This window comes from Ahaetulla prasina, chromosome 2 (assembly GCF_028640845.1).
Source record: "Ahaetulla prasina isolate Xishuangbanna chromosome 2, ASM2864084v1, whole genome shotgun sequence".
Taxonomy (NCBI): Eukaryota; Metazoa; Chordata; class Lepidosauria; order Squamata; family Colubridae; genus Ahaetulla; species Ahaetulla prasina.
In genome coordinates this window covers 269,742,057-269,767,859 of record NC_080540.1, presented here as the reverse complement: position 1 = coordinate 269,767,859, position 25,803 = coordinate 269,742,057, and the positions used below count along the sequence as shown (strand labels likewise).

Here is a 25,803-nt window from a genome sequence, read left to right as displayed (position 1 = left end):
CATCTACCTTGCTGCTGGTCAGTCTCTTCTCTTTCCTTCCACATTGCCCAGGATTACAGCTTTCTCCAGAGAGCTAGGTCTTCACATAATATGTCCGAAATAGGATAATTTGAGCCTGGTCATTTGTACCTTGAATAAACCCTGGGTAGATTTGCTCTATGATCTATTTGTCTTCCCCAGTGCCCAAGCTCAACAACACCAATACTGCTTCTGCCTGTTTTTTCAAAGTCCAACTTTGCTTCCATGGAGTGTCACAGGAAATACCAAGGCTTCCACAATTCTGATATTTTTGTAGATAGAGACAGATCACAGCCTCTGAATATCTTTTCCAAGGCCATGATTTCTGAGTCCTTCGGGAGAAGGGCGGTATACAAATTAAAATATTATTATTATTATTATTATACCAACTCCTATCTGATTACTTTTTTTCTTTATTGTCAATAATTGATCCTAAAAGGCAGAAGTTGTCCACCTCTTCAATGTCAAGTTCTAAAACTAATGGTTCTACATGTTATCATTTGTCTGGTTTTGTTTAGATTTAATTGTAGCCCCATGTTTTTCACTGTGCTTCTTAACTTTCATTTCTGGACTCAAAATCATGATTTATTTACTTAGCGTATTTGAATAGCCTTCCATCTCGAATGAAAGCAGCTCTGCACAGCATACAACACTTAATTTTAAAAAAACCAAACTTAAAACAGTCACATATTTCTAAAAAAAAAAAAGACTGTTAAAAAGGTACACAAAAGAAGAGAGGATGATATTAATCCCAGTAAAGGCACCATCATAGAATTTTCCCTTCTCCCCTGGGGCTCTCAGGCCTGACAACATAGCCAGATCTTGAGGGAATTGCAGAATGTTGAGAGGGATGGAGCAAATCTCATTTCCGGGGGAGAAGATTCCAGAAGGATGCTCAACATCGGAGAAGGCCTGCCAAAATGGCTATTAATTAGATACTGACAAAATGCTTGCAGTATTCATTATTTTATTAACTGCCATTTCACTTAATTAAAAAGATATTTAATTCTGTCCCGCTTCCTTTTTTCTTCTTCTCAAAGTCTACGTGAGCATGTAGAGCTCTTTTGGCTAATCTAGTACAAGCCTTTCTATTCAGCTAAGCCTACACATCAGATTAAAACAGTTAGTTGAGCAAGCCATAGCAGCCTTTCTTGCACATAAATAAATAGTAACATTCACAACATGCAAGTCTACAATATGTTTGGCTAGTTTGTAGTTTAATATGTTTTTGGAATCTAGCCAAAAATTCGGCCCATTCGGATTCATTCGCATCCATACTGAGTTAAAGTGTAAAATGGTGGCAGCATTAAATCCGCTGTCCGTATTGTCAGCCCCTATTCTGCTTTCTTTTTTTTTAAAGTCTGCTCCAAGTCAGTGCTGATGGCATTGTCCTGGTCTGTAAATATCCACTCATTATATTCAAGGTTATCCATTTTTCTCTGCTGGCTTTGCCAACTTCCAGCCAACAGGAGAAGCAGCCACCAATGACAAACACAGCATAATAATGTAGGTCTGACTTAGGGGATCTATCTGGCTTTAGCTGTTCCTCCTTCTATAATCAATGGCATAGTTATTTGTGGGAAATTTAAAAGACCATCATGTCCCAAGGGTATCTCCCCATGCCACACGCTCCACAATGAGGACACACTTCAGGTCTCTTCTGTGAAACAAAGTCATCTTGTGATTACTCAGGAGGTGCGCCTTCTTCATGCAGCCCCTGTTTTTTGCAATGATGTAACACCACCACCCCCCGCCTCCCCAATATACCGCTGGCCCTGATCCTACAGGTCTTTCGAATGCCAGTAAGCCTGGCTTTTTTCCAGAATCAGAATTTTTCCAGCTCAGCAAAAATAACTACATACTGTGAATTAATTTACGTTGGAAAAGTGCAATTAAATTTGAATGCTTATTCATATTTTTTTCCTTAAACAAACCCAGGTATTAAAATGAGCTTATTGACTAAGTTTACATGCATTCTAACTATATATTTGAAATACAGTCGGGACAATTTGGAAGAAAACATTTTTGCTTATAGCATTTTGTAACATTTTTCTTTGTATTCTTTTCAACAATACATTTAAAGCCTGTTTTTAAATAATGCAATATTAAATTAGAACCTCCAGTTTTCAAATAGTAGCAATATAACAGTGAAAATGGTGATGATGAAGTGAATTCTGATCTAAGATCTGTCAGATACAGCTATGCTCACAAAAAAGAAGAAGCTAATTTAGACAGCAGGGGTATGCATTAATCTGGATTTAAAAAGGAGGGGGGGAAAGATGGTTCAAAGCACATGTTGATGCACACTTTGTTTCTGTTGGTACTTCCTTAAACCATGGATTTTCTCACAATCGTGCTGCAACAGTATGAATCTGAGAAAACGTTTGGGTGTGGTATGTGTCCCTTTACCATACTGAATCATCTTTTCAAATCCAGATCACTGCATAGCCTTCTTGAATGATGTAATCCAGCCTTTCCCAATTTCCATTAATCCCATCAACATAATCTAATGACGAGCTGACAACCTGAAATTCAAAGTGAACAAATGTTTCTGCTGACACCTCAAGTCTAGATACTTGGTTTTTAAAACACATAAAATGTACATGATATGCAAACTTTAAGTGCATAGCTTTTTTAGAAGTCAGTTCAGACAAAATAGAAGCTATAATTGGCAGAAACTTCAGTACTGTGCTCTTTTAGCCAGAGTTAATAAACATTTACAACACTAAGTCATTATGAATCTATTTACCGTATTTACAAGAGCAGTTTAAACATGTACCTTCATGATCTATTAAACATATTGGGACATATTGCCTAGTAAATGTGGTTTGGATTATGGCTTCTTTGATATGGTTCCAAATTTCATAATCCATCTATTTATATGAGTTAGTCAGAATTACTGTTATGCTCAATAACAGAATATGTTTTACATGCATAAATGCCAACAAGCTGTGTAATAGACTTGTTTAAGTATAAAATTGTTCATCATGTACACAAGAAACAGACTGAACGTAGGGTGAATACAGTGGTAGTGGGCATGGTGGGATTAATTTTTTTTACTACTGGTTCTGTGGGTGTGGCTTGGTGGGTGTGGCTTGGATTGGTGGGCATGGCATGGCGGCGTGGCAGGGGAAGGATACTGTAAAATCTCCATTTCCACCCCACTTCAGGGGACGGTTACTGTAAAATCTCCATTCCTTCCCCACCCCACTAATCTGCTTTCCAGCTCTATGTGCAAGGCAACAAAAGAAGACCCAGCCAATCAGCTGGGACTCAGGAGGCAGAGAATAGATTGGGGGGGGGCAATCAGAGGTGGTATTTGCCGGTTCTCCAAACTACTCAAAATTTCTGCTACCCGTTCTCCAGAACTGGTCAGAACCGGATGAATACCACCTCTGGTAGTGGGTCACAGATCTGGGCCTTCTCTTAGTAAATATTAAGGAAGTCCAACATAAAGCATGTGCTCGAATACAATCCTGAAACATTGCACCATTGCACCATCATTTGATTGCAGAAGTGTGGTCCAGGCAAAAAAAAAAAAGTGACATTTATGCCATGGACAGTACTATACTAACAAACAATAGGAAATTTGAAATAATAGCAGCTATCAAAAAATCAAATAATTTGAGTAGCCAATCTTGGAATTCAAGGGTTTAACATAAAACACAAGAAAAAAAGACAGCAGCAAAGAATTTTGTGCAGAATCTTTGATAATGACAAAGAACATAAAGATTGAAAGAGGAAGCTACTCTTGTTAACTACAGGTAGTCCTTGACTTAAAACAGCTCATTTAATGACTTTTCAAAGTTATAACACTGAAAAAAGTAACTTATTACCATTTTTCACATTTATGACTGTTAGCATCCTCATGATCATGTGATCAGAATTCAGATGCTTGGCAACTGACTCATATTTAGGACAGCTCTAATGCCCTGGGGTCATGCAAAGTCAATGGGGAAGCCAGATTCACTTAATAACAGTGTTACTAACGTAAGATCTGCAGTGATTCACTTAACAACTGTGGCAAGAAAAATCATAAAATGGGATAAAAATCAATAAACGTCTCACTTAGCAGCATAAATTTTGGACTCAATTGTGGTCATAAGTCAAGGACTACCTGTATTATTTTCAGTATGTCTTAGTTTTTATTTTGATCTGTTTGTTGTGATCAAGATTGTCCTGAAGAAAAATTAAAAGTCTGAGTCTTTAAATCTATTGTACATGAAAGTATGTATTCTTAGTTGTTAATAGATTAAACTTAGATTACTTATAACAGTGATGGCTAACCTTTTTGGTACCGAGTGCCCAAAGAGTACATGTGCACGTGAAACCCCAAAATGTAATGCGAGCGTCCCCTGCCCCCACTCCCATTTTTGGCTTCCAGGTTGGTGCAAGGGGCCTTCCAGGTCTAAAACAGGGCATGGCGGGGCCTCACACAGTGCCCCATGCCCTGTTTTGGCTTCCAGGTTGGTGTAGGAGGCCTTCCACGCCCAGAATGGGGCATGTGGGGAATGTACGCATGTGAACCCCCAAAATACAATGTGAATGCCCCCTGTGCATGTGCCCTGCCCCCGTGAAAGCACACATGTCCCCCCCCCCTGCATATGCCCAGTCTCCCGCGCATGCTCAGCAGAGACCCAAAGACCAGCTGACCGGTGGGAGGTGCACATGCATGCACGGTGGAGCTTGACTGGGGTGACGGCTGGTGTGCCCGCAGAGAGCCACACCTGCCATAGGTTCGCCATCACAGACTTATAACTTGGTTGCATTGTTCAGTTCAAAGGACAGTTACGTTACAAAGATCAGATAAAGTTATAAACGATCAGCTCTGTATGACAAGAATTGTGGGAGCTTCTCTTGAATGAAATAGTTGGCATACTTAGTATTATAACAACTCTGTCAGCTCTGAATAGCAAAATTCAGCACCTAGAACAATTGTAGGAAAATATTGCTTCCTGCTGTAGCAGCTTCTAATTCAGAATGTAAATACTTCATTATTGCACGTAAACATGTCTTCCCATGCTACAGGTTGACTCCAGAACCACCATAGTTTGTTTACTCACTTTTTCTGAGTTATTTATATTACATGAAGCTGTATTGAGATTGGGGTTCTATGATAGCTGCTATTTTAAACTGCTGTTACAAAGGTTGGGTGTATATCTGTAATCTTTTAAGCTTTTAAACAACATTTTAAGATATTAAACAACATTGTTGCCTTTATTTTAATTAAAGTATGGACATACTGCACAGAGTTTAAGCACAGTAATATTATAATGTAAAATTTAAAATTATATATGAAGTTGAGCGTACACACACTTTTATAGGATATGTTTGGATAACATATGAAGGTAAAGTTGATTCATTAGAACAGGGGTGTCAAACTTGCGGTGTCACGTTGTCGTCATGTGATGTATTGTGACTTTTTTCCCCTTCACTAAACCGGGGTGGTTGTGGCCACAGCATGACACATCTGGCCCGTGAGCCACAAGTCTGACACCCCTGCATTAAAGTCACATGTGCTGGCTGGCTTCTCTCTCAAGTGTTGTCTTCAAGATATGCTGAGCACTATTAAACAAGAACATCTTTGTGGTTTGGTTTCCAGCCCTGTTGTTGAGGGTGTGCATGTTCTTGTGGGGAGAGCTTATTATGTTTTCTAAATGAAGTTGCAAAGAAAATATGTTTTCTTTCTGGTCAACATCATTTTAAGACTGCAGCTATACTTAAAAATATGCTTAAACACATTTATTTAAATGTAAAAGCTGATTGAAGTTGAAGTGTTATGCTGTCCCAAAACTGGAAAGTCCATTATAATTCTGCTTATTACTAACAGTGGATATTCAGTAATTGGCTGGAAGAGATGATTTTGAAATGGTGATAATTAAAAAAGAATATTTATTGTTTATTTGTTATTCTTTGGGTATGAAATAAATGTTTTGGTCTAAAATATGGATTTATAGAATAGTATGAATCAGTATAGTGATACCATAGAAAATATTTTTCTCATAGAACTGTTGTTGTTATATTCCACTATATATTTAGCAACTGAACAGGCATCAATAGTGTTCCCCATCATTTCAATGGGTAAAGAATAGAATAGAATAAAATAGAATAGAATAGAATTCTTTATTGGCCAAGTGTGATTGGACACACAAGGAATTGTCTTTGGTGCATATGCTCTCAGTGTATATAAAAAGAGAAGATACACTCGTCTAGAATCACAAGTCACAACACCCAATGACAGTCATATGTTACAATAAGCAATCAAATCATACTAGGAAACAATCAATATCAATATAAATCACAACGATACAAGCAACAAAGTTACAGTCACGCAGTCACAAGTGGGAGGAGATGGGTGACAGGAACGATGAAAAGACTTAATAGCAATGCAACCTAATGTGAATAGCCTGACAGTGTTGAGGGAATTATCCGTTTAGCAGAGTGATGGCATTTGGGAAAAAACTGTTCTCGTGTCTAATTTTTCTGGTGTGCAGTGCCCTACAGCATCGTTTTGAGGGTAGAAGTTAAAACAATTTATGTCCAGGATGTGAGGGGGCTGTAGATATTTTCACAGATCTCTTTATGACCTGTGCAGTAAATCGGGCCTCAATGGAAGGCTGGTTGGTAGCAATTGTTTTTTCTGCAGTTCTAATAATCTATTGAAGTCTGTGTCTGTCTTGTTGGGTTGCAGAGCCAAACCAGACAGTTACAGAGGTGCAGATATCAGACTCAGTAATTCCTCTGTAGAATTGAATCAGCAGCTCCTTGGGTAATTTGAGCTTTCTGAGTTGGCGCAGAAAGAACATTCTTTGTTGTGCTTCTTCGATGGCGTTTTTGATGTTAGGTGTCCATTTTAAGTCTTGAGATATGATAGAACCTAGAAACTTGAAGGACTCTACTGTTGATACTGTGTTGTCTAGTATTGTAAGTGGTAGTATTATAGGAGGTTTTCTTCCAAAATCCACCACCATTTCTACGGTTTTGAGTGTATTTAGTTCAATATTGTTGTAGTTGCACCACAAGGCTAGTTGTTCAACCTCCCATCTGTATGCAGATTCATCGTTGTCTTGAATGAGACCAATCACTGTTGTTATCATCTGCAAACTTCAGTATTTTAACAGAGGGATCTTTTGAGATGCAGTCATTGGTGTATAGAGAGAAGAGAAGTGAGAGCACACAGTCCTGGGGGGCTCCTGTGCTAATTGTGCAGGTATCTGATGTGATTTTGCATAGCTTCACCTGCTGCTTCCTGTCTGTTAGAAAGACTAAATAATTTAGTATATGCAAAGGGATACATGGATATAGGTTTTCATTATCATGGCAGCAATATAGTGTAGTAAATATTTTGCATATATGCATGTCTATACCTGAAGTGTAATAGAAACAGGAAACCACCCTCTTTTTGCTAATTGATAGTCATAACTTTCATCTCCAGGCATGTTTTCTCCATTAACTGAAAAAGCCATTGATTTAGCAAGATTTATTTGCTTGCCACAGGCCATATGCAATAAAGTGAAATAAAAGATAAATACAGCACATTTGAAATGAATTGTGCTCAGTAGCTTTGTAAATAAATACTGGTTATTCAAACAGCTGTCTTAAAATGTCTGTCCTTTAATTCTGTTGTTTATATTACAATGTGCTATTTTTTTTTCTTCAAGTCTAAAGCCGCCCATCTCAAACAAGAGGCTCTAGGTGATGAAAAATCATAAAACAATTAGAAACAATTACAGCGTAGTACAAAATTATATATATATGACACCTGAGAAAAAATATCAAGATGAATATTTATATATTCATATGTTTATATAGTTATATACTTACATAATATTATTGATAGTGAATATGAATAGTATGAAGTATTATGTTATATTACACTAAATAAAGAAGTTAAGTTTATGCTACCTCAAGACACTCATATAGAAATATAAGAATATTGTTTAGTTCAGAAAAGCTTAGATAGGAAAGCAAGAATGAAATTGTAAATACTAGTTTAAAATATCTTAACCTCTTTTTTTTTTTCTCTTCACAGAGAGAAATGTTGTCTTTCTTCTTCATGTAAGATAGCTATATATTTGATAAAGCACTGCTAATCTGACAATAACATAATACTGGTGCAAGTAATAGAAAGATGTAAAAACATTATGCTAATATATTCAGATGGTGACTGCACAATTTCCTGTAATACATTAAAGAAAGTGAAGGAAAAGATAAAGAAAATTCCAGAAGATATTTAAAAATCTGAATCTAAAATGTGCTGAAATGTACTTTATATTTCACATTTTATTTTTCTTTTAGTGTGTTAATATATATGTATTACTATGGCAGAAATTTTGTGATATTTTACAATAATACTTTGTACTGGTGATGTTATAATAGTGTATGGCACTTATTAGTAAACCAGTAACTATAGATAAGTGTATTATAGATGTAGATTTGTATAGTGTAATCAATCTTTCAAGTTATTTAACAACATTATTGCCTTTATTTTAATTAAAGTATGGACATGCTGTACATGGTTTAAACACAGTAATATTATAATGTAAATTTTAAAATTGTATATGAGGTTGAGCGTACACACATTTCTGTAGGATATGTTTGGATGACATGTGAAGTCATAGGTAAAGTTGTTCCATTAGAACGACTTTACCACATGGCCTCTCTCTGAAAAATGTAGATTTTTTCTTTTTTAGTTTGAGATTTTTTTAAAAAAATATTCTTCCTTTTTGGAGGGTCTATTAATTTTTTTCCTCTAAATATAAACATTCTTAAGTATGTGGATTATTTTAGTGTATTTAGGCTTTTTTTCATTTTTTGTAATTTGTAAATAAACATATAAACATTTAAAACATATTTTAAACAATTTACACTTCATAGCTTGGATACTCTACTTTATAATAAAGAAATTAAAACTACTATTTTTGTCTTTGGAGAAGAAGTTTTGAACATTTTTCCCATGATTTTTTTCCCCTCCAAAATCACAGAATCTCAATCCAGTCTAGTAGCACCTTTTCAAACTAGTACCTTTTTTTAAAAGGAATTAGTTTTCATGACCTACAGCTCATAGAGCATTAATCAGGGGTGAAATGCTCCCGGATCGGACGGGATCACACGATTTGGTAGCGATGGCGGCTGCTGGTTCGGAGGACCGGTAGCAAAAATCCCTGGCCCCACCCCCCTGCTTCTGCTGAGCTACACCATCAGCAGAGGTTTTGTTTTTTTTTTTTTACTTTTAAAAGCCGGTTTTGCTTTAGCCGAAACCTGCCTTTAAAAGTAAAAAAAAGCCTTTGAGGATCCCGCCACTCAGCTGAGATCGGCAGCCTTTAAACTTAAAAATTAAAATTAAAATTAAAGGCTACTCTGGGGATCTCACCTGAGTTCCTCATCAGCAGAACCTTAAAAAACATGTTTTCTGTAGAAAACATGTAGAAAAACTCCTTTTAAAAGAGTCTAAGACACTTACCTGATTACTGATCGACCTCATGGCTTTTCTCACAGCCGGAAAGCCCCAGTTTCGCTTTTAGCACGAGACAGAACTAATCTAAACTTAGCTAATCTATTTCACCACTGAGTGATTAATGCTGTCTGGCTGAGGAACTCTGGGAATTGAAGTCCACAATAAAATAAAATAAAATAAAATAATAAAATAAAATATTTGTGCAGCTTTCTGAGATTTGGTGTGTTTCTGTATGTTTCACTCTAACTACACAAACACACAAAATCTCAGAAAGCTGTATGTGGTATTTTGTGTGTGTGTGTGTGTGTCAGTTGTGTGTGTGTAAAGTGTGAAAATTGGTTTTTGAGCTTTTTGTGGCTGTGTGAAGTGTGAAGTGCAGCTGCTTTTACATTGTGTGTGAGTCAGTTGTATTGTGTTGTGTTGTGTTGTGTTGTGTTGTGTGTGTGTAAAGTGTGAAACTTGGTTTTTGAGCTTTTTGTGGCTGTGTGAAGTGTGAAGTGCAGCTGCTTTTACATTGTGTGTGAGTCAGTTGTGTTGTGCTGTGTGTGTGTAAAGTGTGAAAGTTGGTTTTTGGTACCTCTTATTGTTTTTTTATACTTTATTATTTTTATTATTTATTGTTATTGGTCATGCCCACCCAGTCATCTGACCACCAAGCCACGCCCACCAATTAAGCCACGCCCACAGAACCGGTAGGGAAAATTTTTAGATTTCACCCCTGGCATTAATAGCTTAATAAATGAAATATATATATTTTGGTTACTTTAGTCCTTCAAAACAGAACTTAGTTGTATCTCCTAGACCCGTGATGGCGAACCTATGGCACGCATGCCTGAGGTGGCACGCAGAGCCCTCTCTGTGGGCACGTGAGCTGTCACCGAGCTTAGCTCCACTGCCCATGCATGTGCACCTCCCACCGGCCAGCTGATTTTTGGGATTTGTAGGGGGTGGGGTGCATGCAGGAGACGCGAGTGCATGCCGGGGGGGCTCAAGTGTGCATGTGAGAAGGGGCAGGGGTCATGCACGCATGCTCGGGGAGATGGGGGAAGCATGGTATACCCCCATGGCCCATTTTTGGGCCCAGGAGGCTCCCAGGAGTCTCTACGCGCCCCGTTTTGGATGCTGGGTAAGTGCAGGGCCCGCGCAGAGTCTGGGGAAGTTGAAAAATGGGTCTCCCAGAAGTCCGGAAATGGGCCCATCTCTGGCCTCTGGAGGGCATGCGTGGAGGGGGGGTCATATGCGCATGTGTGGGGGCGCAAACATTCCATTTTGGATGCCAGCACACACACATACTGCCATACACGAGCATGAGCATTTTTGGCACACAAAGAGAAAAAGGTTAGCCATCACTGTCCTAGACCCAGTAGTGTTGCATTTCTCAACAGTAGACTGCATGTTAAAGTATCTTTAATATCTTTAAGTCTTCCACTCATGGAATAAAAACTTTATGAATCAGATCTTTAGATTTATGTAAATCATAGTGAAATAGCAACTGATGCTGCCAATAAATAGCATGATTTAACAAGCACAAATGATCATTTGCAATATGGAATTTAGTTCTGAATAGACAGGATTTAAAACATACCAAATAGGGACCACTTGTAAGAGTGGGGCAACCGCTGAAAAGCCTCTGTTTGTGGTGGCAGACACCATAAAATTTAACATTTGGATAATGTTGTGGGCAAGGGGGAAATGTATTTCACATAGAGAATGCCACAAAAATACCTCACTTCATTTATTACACTATACATCTAATCTGACGGATCTGCGGTTGAAAGTTTAGTCAGTATATTAAATAGGAAGTTAGAGGACAGGGCAAAATTGAAAGTTTTAAATTTCAGTTAATAAAGCAAAAATTACAGATGCCGATAGTCCATGACTTATGACCACAATTGAGCCCAAAATTTCTGTTGCTAAGCAAAGTATTTGTTAAGTGATTTTTGGCCCACTTTATGACTTTTCTTGACACAATTGTTAACTGAATCACTGCAACTGTTAAGTTAGTAACACAGTTGTTAAGTGAATCTGGATTCCCCATTGAGTTTGCTTGTCAGAAGATTGCAAAAACTGATCACATGACCCCAGGACACTGCAAACGTCATAAATGCGAGTCAGTTGCCAAGCATCTGCATATGACCATGGGGAAGTGTGAAAAAAAGTTACTTTTTTCAATGCCGTTGTAACTGTGAATGGTCACGAAATGAACTGTTGTAAGTCAAGGACTACCTGTGGTATATACACCACGCGGGTTGCTTTTCAATTCCAGAAGTCACTTCTGTGGAGAAAACTCTGCAAATTTTAGGCTTTTTTCTACTGCGTGAAGATTGAGGTCTTTGTTGATAGCGTAATTAGAACTGTGTCAAAACAAGGCAAAATTTACCAGAAGCGCTTGCACTTACGAAATATGAGTGATACGATGGCAGTTGGTAGCGTGACTCACTGGTTGCTATAATTATCCTTTCTACCATTTATTCATTTAAGAAAACTTTCTAAAAGGCAGGGAAAAATGGGGATGGAAAATGCCTTCATACTTTCTTACCAATAAGACATTAGGAATTAAGAAATTGTTCTTGTAGAAAAGAGTGGCAGCAAAGGAAAAAATTCATTCCCTTTAAATGCAGAAATTTACCAAAGAAATATTCTCTGGTTTTGTTCTGACCTAGGTGGTCAGGGCAAGACAGGCCTTTGGAGCATCCTTTATTGCCCTCAAGAAGTGTTCAACAAACAGCCCTCCAATGACCAGTAAAGCTTCACCCCATGCTATCCTGAAGGCACCCACCCTCAATCCTCCAAACAACAGACCAGTGAGGCGTTACCCCCAGTTTGGTCCGGTTCTTGCGAACCGGTAGTAAAACCAGCGGGAGGCTCTGCCCACCTGCCCGGATGTCACTATGAACGTTTTGCGCAGAAGCGCAAGCAAAGCTAGTGCACATGTGTGCTCCCGTTGTGAACCAGTAGTAGAGGTAAGTAGAACCCAGCCTTTCAGCAGACCATATATTACCAGGAAAGTCCACAAGACAAAGTCCAGGCATAAGACAAATGGCAATCCTCAGGCCAAAAACTAGGTACAAGGCAGTTTTGAAGGTAAAGCAAAGCAAAGGGCAAAAGCAGTTCACAAGACTGCGGCAAGACGAATGGCAGTCCTCAAAGCAAAGACGAAAAGCAGCCCTAGAAGCAAGGAAAAAAGGCACAAGTCAAAGCCGGGGGGAGTATAATCCAAAACAAACAATTGTCCTTGGCAAAGACTAATTCCCCATGGCTCATCCTTAAATCATTCACTCCAGGTGTTCAGGTGTGAGGAGGGGTGGGGCAACCTTCTCCCACGTAGCCTCACAGCCCTTCCCTGAGTTTGCCTATGCCCTGCTCTCCTTGCCCTTAGATTGAGTGGAGGAGGCAGCTGTTCCTCTTCAGAGGAGACCTGTCAGCAGCCGATCCTCCCGTGTCTGTGAAGGCAGGGCAGCTCCCCGTCTGGTTGGCCACCTTCCCCAATGTCTGAGGGGCCTGAGAGAACATTCATCCTCAGCCTCTGGCCTTTCTAAACATGGCAAGGGAGATGTGCCATCCCTGTCGGATGGTCCCAGTTCCAATTAATGGTTGCCACAATATAAAAAAAAATGTTGAGAGAGTACAGAGAAGAGCAACAAAGATGATTAGGAGACTGGAGGCTAAAACATATAACGAACGTTTGCTGGAACTGGATATATCTAATTTAATGAAAAGAAGGACTAGGGGAGACATGATAGTAGTGTTCCAATATCTTGAGCTGTCATAAAGAAGGGGGAGTCAAGCTATTCTCCAAAGCACCTGAGGACAGGACAGGAAGCAATGGGTGGAAACTAACCAAGGAGAGAAGCAACCTAGAACTAAGGAGAAATTTCCTGACAGAACAATTAATCAGTGGAACAACTTGCCTCCAAAAGTTGTAAATGCTCCAACACTGGAAGTTTTTAAGAAGAGATTAGATAACCATTTGTCTGAAATGATATAAGGTTTCCTGCCTAAGCAGGGGGTTGGATTAGAAGACCTCCAAGGTCCCTTCCAACACTGTTGTTGTGTCCTGTCCTTTCCTCTCCTGTCCTAATACCTCCTCCAATAGGACCATGACAGATTTCTTAGCTTTAAATAAGTTGACAGAATTGAGCTACTGCAAATATCCTAATTTTTTGAGGGTCCATGATAGTTTGCTATGGTATGTTGAAGGCATCTAAAAAATCTGGCTGCCTATTAAAAACAATCTCTCAATGGAACATCTGCTCTGTTAGAAGGGAGATGCATAGGGATCTCTTTTGAGGAACACATCTACAGAAGGGCTGTCAATTCGCGGCCCGCAGGCCAGCACATCACATGCTGGCCACACCCATGCTTGAATTAGTGAAGGGGGAAAAAGTCCAGATATGTCATGTGACGCTGCCGTGATGTCGCAAGTTTGACACCCCTGATCTACATTTCTATACGATGAACGTCATACAAACACTCTATATCCGTGATGGCAAACCTATATAGCACATGTGCCACAAGTGGCACGTGGAGCCATATCTGTGAGCATGCAAGCGTTGCCCTAGCTTAGCTCCAGCGTGCATCCAGCTGATTTTCGGGTCTTCCGAGCCCACAGGAAGTTGGGAAACGGGATGTTTCCAGTCTCCAGAGGGCCTCCGGGAGGACAGGGAAGGCCATTTTCGCCCTCTCCAGGCTCCTGGAAAGCCTCTGGAGCCTGCGGAGGGTGAAAAATGGGCCTACTGGGCCCACCATGCCATCACGTGCCAAAAGCAGGGGTCATGCATGCATGCGTGGGGGGCAGGGTGCATTGAATTATGGGTGTGGGCACATGCAACAGCAAAAAGGTTAGCCATCATTGCTTTATATGTTAGGTAGTTCAACTTATAACCATCATTGAGACTGGTTTCAATCACTAAGCAAGGCAGTTGTTAATTAAGTCATGCCAATTGTATAACCTGCAACACGCAACATTTAACTGAATTACCAAGAGTAAGAGGATGGATACCTGACAGTAAAAAAAGGGAGAAAGCAAATCATTGTGGTCATTCAGTGAATCACATTTATTTATTTATTTATTTTTATTTATTTAATTAGATTTTTATATCGCCCTTCTCCCGAAGGACTCAGGGCGGTTTACAGCCAGATAAAATAGAGCAACAATATAAATACAAGATAAAATACTGTTTAAAAAACTTATTCAATTTGGCCCAGATTAAGATAAATTTAAAACAATAAAACCCATTAAAATTAAAACTATATAAAAATCTAAAATCCTATGCCAGTCCTGCGCGAATGAACAAATATGTTTTCAGCTCGCGGCAAAAGGTTCGAAGGTCAGAAAGTTGGCGAAGTCCTGTGGGAAGTTCATTCCAGAGGGTAGGAACCCCCACAGAGAAGGCCCTTCCCCTGGGGGTCGCCAGCCGACATTGCTTGGCGGACGGCACCCTGAGGAGTCCCTCTCTGTGAGAGTGCACAGGTTGGTGGGAGGCAATCGGTAGCAGTAGGCGGTCCCGCAGATAACCCGGCCCTAAGCCATGGAGCGCTTTAAAGGTAGTAACCAGCACCTTGAAGTGCACCTGAAAGACCACAGGTAGCCAGTGCAGCCTGCGCAGGAGTGGTGTCACATGGGAGCCGCGAGCGGCTCCCTCTATCACCCGCGCAGCTGCATTCTGAACCAACTGGAGCCTCCGGGTGCTCTTCAAGGGGAGCCCCATGTAGAGACCATTGCAGTAGTCCAAGCGAGAGGTAACAAGAGCATGAGTGACCATGCATAGGGCATCCCGGTCCAGGAAGGGGCGCAACTGGTGAATCAGGCGAACCTGATAAAAACCTCTCCTGGAGACGGTCGTCAAGTGATCTTCAAAAGACAACCGCCTATCCAGGAGAACGCCCAAGTTGCGCACCCTTTCCATCGGGGCCAATGACTTGCCCCCAATAGTCAGCCGTGGCTGCAGCTGACTGTACCGGGATGCGGCATCCACAGCCACTCCGTCTTGGAGGGATTGAGCTTGAGCCTGTTTCTCCCCATCCAGACCCGTACGGCTTCCAGACACCGGGACAGGACTTCGATGGCTTCATTGGGGTGGCCTGGGGTGGAAAAGTACAGCTGCGTATCATCAGCGTACAGTTGGTACCTCACCCCAAAACCACTGATGATCTTACCAGCGGCTTCATATAGATATTGAACAGGAAAGGCGAGATAATCGACCCCTGCGGCACCCCACAAGTGAGGCGCCTCGGGGTCGATCTCTGCCCCCCTGCCAACATCATTTGTGACCGGTCAGAGAGATAGGAGGAGAACCACCGATAAACGGTGCGTCCCACTCCCAAACTCCCCAGCCGGTGCAGCAGGATACCATGGTCGATGGTATCAAAAGCCGCTGAGAGGTCTAATAGGACCAGGGCAGAGGAATAACCCCTATCCTTGGCCCTCCAGAGATCATCAACCAACGCGACCAAAGCCGTCTCCGTACTGTATCCGGGCCGAAAGCCGGACTGGAACAGGTCTAGATAGACAGTTTCATCCAGGTATTGGGGTAATTGACGTGCCACCACACTCTCTATAACCTTTGCCACAAAGCGAAGGTTGGAGACTGGACGATAATTTCCTAAAACAGCTGGGTCCAGGGAAGTCTTCTTGAGGAGGGGTCTCATCACTGCCTCTTTCAAGGCAGTAGGAACAACCCCTTCCAACAAGGAAGCATTGGTAATCCCCCGGAGCCAGCCTCGTGTCACCTCCTGCGTGGCCAGTACCAGCCAGGAGGGGCACGGGTCCAGTAAACATGTGGTGGCATTCAACCTCCCCAACAACCTGTCCATGTCCTCAGGAGCCACAGGGTCAAATTCATCCCAAACAGTCTCAACAAGACGAGTCTCTGACCTCTCACCTGGATCTACCCAATTTTGATCCAATCCATCCCGCAGCTGAACGATTTTATCGTATAGATAACCACTAAACTCCTCGGCACGTCCCTGTGATGGGTCATCCTGCACCTCCTGTTGAAGGAGAGAGCGGGTCACCCGAAACAGGGTGGCCGGGCGGTTATCTGCCGATGCAATGAGGGAGGCGACGTAGAAACGTCTCGCTTCCCTCAATGCCACTAGGTAGGTCCTACTATATGACCTAACTAGTGTCCGATCAGCCTCCGAACGGCTGGATCTCCAGGAACTCTCTAGGCGTCTTCTCCAGCGTTTCATCTCCCTCAGCTCCTCGGAGAACCAAGGAGCTGGTTGAGACCTGCGCCGGGTCAGAGGCCGCAAAGGCACGACACGGTCTAGAGCCCCAGCCGCGGCCAGTTCCCAAGCCGCGACTAGTTCTTCAGCCGTGCCATGGGCCAGATCCTCAGGGAACGGCCCAAGCTCTGTCAGGAACCTCTCCGGGTCCATCAGGCGCCTGGGACGGAACCAACGTATTGGTCCCGTCTCCCTGCGGTGTTGAGTGGCGGTCCAAAAGTCCAGACGAAGGAGAGAATGATCTGACCATGACAAAGGCTCGTTAACTAGGTCTCGCAAATCCAGATCATTCAACCACTGTCCAGAGATGAAAATCAAATCCAGTGTGCCTCCCCCAATGTGAGTAGGGCCATCAACTACTTGCGTCAGGTCCAAGGCCGTCATGGTTATTAAGTGAATTTAGCTTCCCACATTGGAAAAGTTGCAAATGGCAATTACATGATCCTAGGACACTGCAACTGTCATAAATACATGCCAGTTGCCAATCACCCAAATTTGGATTACATGACTCTGAGGACATTACAACAGTCGTAAGTGTAGTCATAATGTCACTTTTTTTAGCACTGTTGTAACTTAGAAATGTCCCTAAATAAATGATTGTAAATCAAGGATTACTTATAATATATTATTCCCTAATACATTTTCCAGGTCACCTAGTTGTATTCTTTCTCCCTTTTTTTTACTGTCAGGTATCCATCCTCTTACTCTTGGTAATTCAGTTAAATGTTGCGTGTTGCTTGCACAATGCAACAATAAACAGTGAGGAAGTTCAGGAAAATAGGAAATCCATAACCTCTTTATATAAGTACTTAATCATCTATTGCTCTTAATTGCTCTTTGTTTTATAGAATATTTTGATAAAAATCTAAATAGCAAATAGTTGTTTCTTAGCAAAGCTAATTTTTTAAATGATAGACTCTTCTTTGAAAATCAAATACATATGCAGGAGAAAAAAATGGCCTTATTGTTCACATGTTAAAAAACATTGAAGTACTGTAGAGTAAAAAAGTAAAAAAGTATTGTAGTGTACTGTAAAAAAGGGATGTGGTGGCTCAGTGGCTAAGACGCAGGGTTTGACTCCCTAGTGCCGTGTGATGGGATGAGCTCCCATTACTTGTCCCAGCTTCTGCCATCCTAGCAGTTCAAAAGCACGTAAAAAAGGCAGGTAGAAAAATAGGGACCACCTTTGATGGGAAGGTAACAGCATTCCGTGCGCTGTTTAGTCATGCCGGCCACATGACCATGGAGATGTCTTCGCATAGCGCTGGCTCTTCAGCTTTGAAATGGAAATGAGCACCATCCCCTAGAGTCAGGAATGACTAACACGTATGTGCAAGGGGAACCTTTATCTTTACCTTACTGTAGTGTAGATCTAGCTAGCATGACTAATGGCAAGTTATATGGGGAGTTGTAGTTCAGGAACATCTGGAGGGCCATAGGTGTCCTATCAGCTATATCATCTTTGAATTCTGTCCTAGTGTCTCTACCTACTTCTAAGGTTAAAATGCTGTGTCTCACAGTTAAATCCAGACTTTTTGTCCTTCAACGAAAGAGGTAGCCTCATTTTGCTTTGTTTTTATTATGAACATATGATTGTATTCAACATTTATTCCAGAATCAGCCAAACATTAACTTGGTTTACTTTTTATTCATTCATCAGTATATCTGAGTCAAAGTGCTCAGCGTGTTGCAGAGTTTGAATAAAGACCGAACAATACTTTCTTTCTGAACATTGCTGAACAAGCCATTATACTGCCAATTCCCATGTATGTGTATCCTCTGCTGACAGTGTGTTTTAGAACGGTCCATTTCAACAAATTAGAAAGGGTCTGAACTGTTGTTTGGGTGTCCTTACTGATAACATTTGTGCAGGCACTTAATATATTAGAGGGGGAATATTGGATTGAATTCTGGCACATGGTGGGTTTTTTTCCTTTTTTTATAAAGTTGTTTCTAAATGCAATATAATTGGGACAATTTGTTTGCCACAAATCTTTTCGATAGCAGTACCTAACATTTTTCAGGTTGAAATCTACATTTGTCTTTTCAGTGATATGCCTGACATGAGAAACTGGGGAAAATTAATTTAACCATGTTTAATATGGTTATTTTCCCATGCCTTTAAGAAGCTTTCTTTTCTGAAAACTAAAAATCGCAATTGTTGTACAGGCTCTGTGGTTACATACGAAAGCTTTCTTGGGGCCACAAGTGGATAATATATCTTTTATACAAATGTTAAAGCCTATATTTGTAATGGCGAACCTATGGCATGTGTGCCACAGCTGGCACACGGAGCCCTTTCTGTGGGCACGCAAACCGTTGTCCAGCTCAGCTCCACCACATATACATGCAAGCCTCCCACCGACCAGCTGATTTTCGGGATGCAAGGGGGCGGGGCACATGCAGGAGATGCACCTGCATGCGTGAGGGGGTCACGCATGCATGCGTGGGGGGTGGGAGGTTACACACGCATGCGCGGGAGGCCAGAAGGAACACTGGGGGTCTCATGTACATGCGCAGAGGGGCGGTGGGGAGCATGGGGGGAGTGTGTCGCCCCCCCACGGCCCATTTTTGGGTCCAGGAAGCTGCAGGGAGGCCTACTAGGCCCAAAACGGGTGGGGAGTTATGTGCGCATGCAGAGGTGGGCTAGAGGAGCATGGGGGGGTCATATACCCATGAGTAAAAGAGTGGTGGAGGGTCGTGTGCGCATGAATGGGGGTGAGGCTCATTGCATTATGGGTACTTGCACATGCTATCGCGTGCACGCGTGTTGTGTCTTGCCCGCTCTCACCCGCAGCCGGGGTCTTCTTATCTGCTTCCGAACGCTGAAGAATGTCCTAGTATGCCTCCTGGCCCCAGCCTTGGCTCCATGCCCAGACAGGCTGAGGAGGAGGGGGCACCTCCCGGCCCCAGCCCTGGCTCCATGTCCAGACAGGCTGTGGAGGAGGGAGCACCTCCTGGCCCCAGCCCTGGCTCCATGCCCGGGCAAACGGAGCAACTAGACCCCTCCCCCTCCCCCACAGCATGTGAGCCTGAGGGAGGTTTATTACCAACAGCTGCCGACTGGAGTGACCCTCGCGTCAGAAGACTTGATAGGCGGCGGCGTCAGAAGGAAGGGAGGGGCAGGCCTGGATAAGTGCTGAGTCATGGAGCCACACCCCATGGCCTATATAAAGGATCTGCTTTCTGGCAGTCTCTGAGTCAGGCAAAATCGAACATATCTTGCTGAAGTCACTTTCTGGCCTCCTGCCTGCTCTGAGGACTTTGCTAGGACTTTGGGCAGAGCTGCAGAGGCACACCTGATTCGGATTTCCCTGACCCGGCCGTCAGCGGAGGAGTGGGACACGACAACGCGTGCGCTTTCAGCACACAACAAGGAAAACGTTCACCACTACTGGCCTATATGTATAGCGATGGATTTTCAGAAAATGAAGAGAAAAGTGGCTTCTGATTGTTTTATACACTTTCTGACCATTGCAACATCACCATAGTCACAAGATCAAAATTCAGATGCTTGGCAACTGACTCATATTTCGGACGGTTGCAATGTCCTGGGGGTCATATGATCTCCTTTTGCAACCTTCTGAGAAGCAAACTCAATGGGGAAGCCAGATTCACTTAACAACCGTGTTACTAATTTAACAACTTCAATGATTCACAACTGTGGCAAGAAAGGATATAAAATCTGGGCAAAACTCACTTAATATTTGTCTCACTTAATAACAGAAATTTGGGGGTCAATTGTGGTCATATGTGGAAATCATTCAAAACTATAACTGATAGAAAGGTAATAACATCCTCTAATTGCAATTGTCTTATTCCAGAATGGGTTGGGGGTTTTTTTAACATTACAAGCCAGCCCACAGCCCTGGTATCATCTGATAGTGTCCCACTGAAGAATTAAATCAAGTCTGACACTTTTCAGATCATCCAGAATAAGCTACATGCTGTTATCTGATCTGGGTCCAACTTATGTAAAGTCATAGAATGAAAAAAAAAAACCCTCCCACAAACAGCAGTTGTAGTCTTCTCTGATGTTGAATGGATACAATAAGAATTAACACAGCTGTGTTTGTTTCTTTCTTCTGGTCAGGAAATGGCCATTTTTATGGGATGGAGAAGAGGCAGTTCTGATCAGCAATTCTAAGAGAAAGTATGGCAAGAAAGCAAGTGAAAAAAATTGGCCAAGGAGATCATAGATGACCCACCATAGATGATCCATGCCTGAGGTAAAACTATAGAAAATTTTGAATCAAGAAAACAAATCCTTTCAAGGTGTTAATGCATTTTAAAAGATCTTGCTGGCAATTGTAGGAGAGAAATACAAGGAAATGCATTTATGTTGTCACTGAAACAGTTATCTTGCTGACTCTTGTATCGTTTGTAAACATATAGAATGGTCTTTAATTTGTCTTTGACTCTTTCTTTTCACAGAATGAAGAAACTCAAATGCTTCTACATTTGTCCAATACGATGGCATATTTTAATACTGGTTTTAACAATTGTGCTGCTCTTGCTGCTCAAAGCTGATTGGGTTTTATTCTTTCACAAAAATGTGTACTTTGTAGAACCATTTTTAAGTACCTCATCATATGTGAAAAACAAGTACAGCCATGTAAAAAAATATGACCAATATAAAATTAATTGTTCCTCCATCTATAATCAAGATCCCAGGGAGATTGGGAGGTCTTTAGAGATAAAGAGAAAAAAAATTATTGATTTAGAAGATGAAGATGTTATAGCAATGACCAGTAACTGCCAGGAATACCGAACAATTAGAGAATATCACCTGAAGGCCGTTTCTCCAGAAGAGGAAGAATTCCCTTTAGCTTATTCTCTGGTTGTTCACAAAGATGCCATAATGGTTGAGCGGCTCATTCATACAATTTATAGTAGTCAGAATATCTACTGTATTCATTATGATCAAAAGTCTTCTGACACTTTCAAACAGGCTTTGGAGAATCTGGCCAAATGTTTCTCTAATATATTCATTGCATCCAAATTGGAAGTGGTTGAGTATGGCTATATTTCAAGGCTGCAGGCAGACTTGAATTGTTTATCTGATTTATTGAAATCTGCAGTTCCATGGAAGTATGTAATTAATTTGTGTGGCCAAGATTTTCCCCTGAGATCAAACTTTGAGCTGGTATGTGAACTTAAGAGACTTAATGGAGGTAACATGTTGGAGACTATCAGACCAAGCAGTAGTAAAAGAGAAAGATTTACCTATCACTATGAACTTCAAAAAAAGTTTTATCAATCTATGAAGTTCCCTGTGAAAACTAGTATTTCAAAGAGTCCACCTCCACACAATATTGAAATTTTTGTAGGCAGTGCGTACTTTGTTTTATGTCAAGCTTTTGTACAATATATTCTTGGCAATTCCCATGTTCAAGATTTTTTGGAATGGTCAAAGGATACTTATTCACCGGATGAACATTTCTGGGCAACTCTTGTTCGTATACCTGGAGTACCTGGGCAGATTTCAAGAGAAGCTGAAGATATCACTGATCTTCAGAGCAAAACCCGTTTAGTAAAATGGAACTACCATGAGAACTCTCTCTATCCTCCCTGCACTGGTATACATCTTCGCAGCGTGTGCATCTATGGAGCTGCAGAACTAAGATGGCTCTTCAACCATGGGCATTGGTTTGCCAATAAGTTTGACTCAAAAGTGGACCCTATTTTACTAAAATGTTTGGCAGAAAAGATTGCAGAACAGCAAAAGCAATGGGTTGCTTTAGCTTCTGAAAAACGTATTGTGCACAAAATATTTACAGGTGTCTCCTAACAGTATGGAATAGTTATGAGTAGATTATGTGGTATTTTTAAAGTGAGGAATTGCTCACTTGCAGGTATGATGGTAACAGAAAAGTACTTTCATGACTCATTCTCATATTTATGACCTTTGCAGATCTGTAAAGCAAAGGAAAACTGAAGCAAGATCACAAGCCCAAGTGCAGTTTCACTAGGGACTCCTTCACTTAAGAACCAAGTTCCCAGTCCCAGTTGTCGTTAGTAAGCAAGCACAATCTGTACAACTTCAGTGATAAAAGATTAGAGGGAATGAGCTCATTTATATTTGTTTAAGCCAATGGTTCTCAAGCTTTTTAACTTCTCCCATTTACTTCATATGTTTTCTCTTTAACCAGCATAGATTGTTCTTGCGTGCAGCTTGGATGCTAGTCTAAAACTAAAAGAAGAAAAGAAGCAAGAACAATATTGCTCTGACTTTTTTTAAAGCCAAGTAAAGGGAAACATTAAGACAAAGCAGCAATCACTTGGGCCAGTGATTGGTCACTCCCTCCCAGTCCAACCCACCTCACACGATCGTTGTGGGGAAAATAGAAAAAAGGAACATTAGGTATGTTCTCCACCTTGGGTTACTTGTAAAGTAATAAAGGCAGTAATAAAATAGATACTAATAATAAACAGATTAGAATGAAAGGCAGATTGCAAAGTGGAGGCCAGGCACTAGAAGGGCAGATGCTTCTGTGCAAACCTGATGTTCAGGTTCTCCTGATGTCCAAGCCAAAATGGGCATGAAGGGCAGCACCCTGTGGCTGAAAGTTGCGGCTACAGCATCTTCACTTCCCCAATAGGTCCTTGGCAGATGCCAGATGCAGACTGCATTAGGACCAAGGTTATGAATTCAGCTTTGCAGACCATTAGTATGCCAAGAATTGTGTTGGGAGAAGATGGAAAACACTACCTGAAATTGGAATAGCTGAAGACAAATTTAGGTTGTCTTTCTAGTGAACTGGGGATAAGGCAAAGGTTGTGTCAGGAGGCTATGTCCTCTAAAAATGGACAGTAGGTTAACTTTGTGCCAAAGTGAGCAGGAAGAAAGGAGGAGACCCCAAAAATGCTATGAAATATTCAATGCTTTGAAAAAGTGTTCTGATGGTTGGTGTTGAATGCTCCCTCAAGTTTTGGCTAATATGGAGTTTTTCTCTGCACAAACTCTTGTCCCTTATTAATTTTTCATTCTTATCTCCAGTCACAGAACTGTCTACATTTTTCAAACCACTGGTTTACCTCATGTAAAACGTTTGATCAGATTTTATCTATACTTTTGCTTATTGTCTTGTTTACAAAAACTGAGTTTGAAGTTTGATATAATCATGGATTAAGTCTATGCAAAACGAATGAAAATTCTACTAAATTGTATATGCAATTATGAGACATATATTGTATGTTAAGATTTTGTATATATTTAAGTATGTATGTACACTAAATAATAATTATTTAAATAAAATGTAATAAAATAAAACAGGGACACGGTGGCTCAGGGGCTAAGATGCTGAGCTTGTTAATCGAAAGGTCAGCAGTTCAGCTGTTCGAATCCCTAGTGCTGCCGTGTAACGGGTGAGCTCCCGTTACTTGTCCCAGCTTCTGCCAACCTAGCAGTTCAAAAGCACGTAAAAAATGCAAGTAGAAAAAATAGGGACCACCTTTGGTGGGAAGGTAACAGCGTTCTGTTCACCTTTGGCATTGAGTCATGCCGGCCACATGACCATGGAGACGTCTTCAGACAGCGCTGGCTCTTCAGCTTTGAAACAAAGATGAGCACCGCCCCCTAGAGTCAGGAACGACTAGCACATAAATAAAATTTATTTTATCATTTTAATATATTTGATACCACTTTTTCCACACAAATTTCTCCTTTGCCAAAACTGTAAGAAAGAAAGATACTGAAGTCAGCAATGCTGTTCCCCTTGAGGTAAGTATCAGTGGTGGGTTGCCCCCGCTTTGGTTTCTCAGGTTTTCTTTTTCTCTTAATCTATTCACGTTTCCTTCCTGTATTTGTTTTGTATGGCTGCATGAGCAAACCGCCTCAAATTACTTCTTTCATATTCAGTTTTGTATTCATATTATATTAACTCATTGCATCCATTCTTGATCCTCTCTTCCTTTTGTTTTATCCCACACAATTCTCAAGTAAACCATTCTCGCTGTATTCAACTTACTTTTATGTGTAAACATATATGCTCCTTATATATCCAACTCAGTCTAATTAATAGAGGGCAAGGTGGCACAACGGCTTAAAGACACTGGGATTGTCGTCCAAAGATGGTTGGCACTCTGGCAGTCTGAGTCTACAGCTCTGCATGGGGGAGTGAGCTCCCGTCATTTGCCCCTAGCTCCTGTCCATGCAGCAGTTTGAAAGCAAGTACAAATGCAAATAGAATAGAATAGAATAGAATAGAATTTTATTGGCCAAGTATGATTGGACACACAAAGAATTTGTCTTGGTGCATATGCTCTCAGTGTACATAAATAAATACCACTTTAAATAAATAAATAAATAAATAAATAAATACAGTGTACATAAATAGATACCACTCCAATGAGAAAAGCTATTAGCATTCTGGGCAGAAGCAGGAGTCGGTGCCAGTCCTGCCCAGATGCGAGGCGAGGTCGGTGGAAGGAAGGCTGGTGACCTAACATCCACAAACGCTGCTAGCCAGCAGTTGCAAAGCTAGTTTGGCTCCCATGCTATACTGTGGATCAGGGGTCCCCAACCTTTCAGACTTCAGAGACCACTAAATTCATAATTTTAAATGAATTATTTAATTTAAATGAATTATTTAATTTAAATGAATGATTGTTCCCATCACCAATCTCTTTCCACTTATGACTGTATGACTGTAACTTTGTTGCTGGCAATCCTTATGATTTATATTGATATATTGACCATCATTTGTGTTGTAAATGTTGTACCTTGATGAACGTATCTTTTCTTTTATGTACACTGAGAGCATATGCACCAAGACAAATTCCTTGTGTGTCCAATCACACTTGGCCAATAAAAAATTCTATTCTATTCTAAATCCCATGGACCACTAATATGATCCGCCTAATGACCAGCTGGGTGGGCGTGGCTAGGTGGTCATGTGACTGGGTGGGCGTGGTTGGGCCAACTTGATGTCACTCATATCCAGGGGTGCCTTGTCGGCCTCTACTCACCCCTCCCCAGCCAGTCACTCCTTGCCTCCACGCCCGGGCTCCTTAGGGCCCCAACAGGAAGCAGTTGTTGGAGCTAAGCAACCACCACGAGAAAGAGTTAGGAAAACAACTCAGTTCAAATTGGATGT

General features: G+C 41.2%; 1 protein-coding gene across 3 annotated transcripts in view; it reads left to right on the top strand.

The window, feature by feature from the left end:
- The window catches only part of GCNT4 (glucosaminyl (N-acetyl) transferase 4), a 29,663-nt gene extending 4,951 nt beyond the window's left edge, over positions 1-24,712 (top strand). For all 3 annotated transcript variants that reach the window (XM_058169188.1, XM_058169186.1, XM_058169187.1), the window contains exons 2-3: positions 20,799-20,934; positions 21,140-24,712. In XM_058169188.1, coding sequence (XP_058025171.1) covers positions 21,141-22,496 — 1,356 coding nt within the window. In that variant the 5' untranslated portion in view covers positions 20,799-20,934; position 21,140 and the 3' untranslated portion in view covers positions 22,497-24,712. The remainder of the gene's footprint in view (positions 1-20,798; positions 20,935-21,139) is intronic.
- The last annotated feature ends 1,091 nt before the right edge of the window (positions 24,713-25,803 follow it).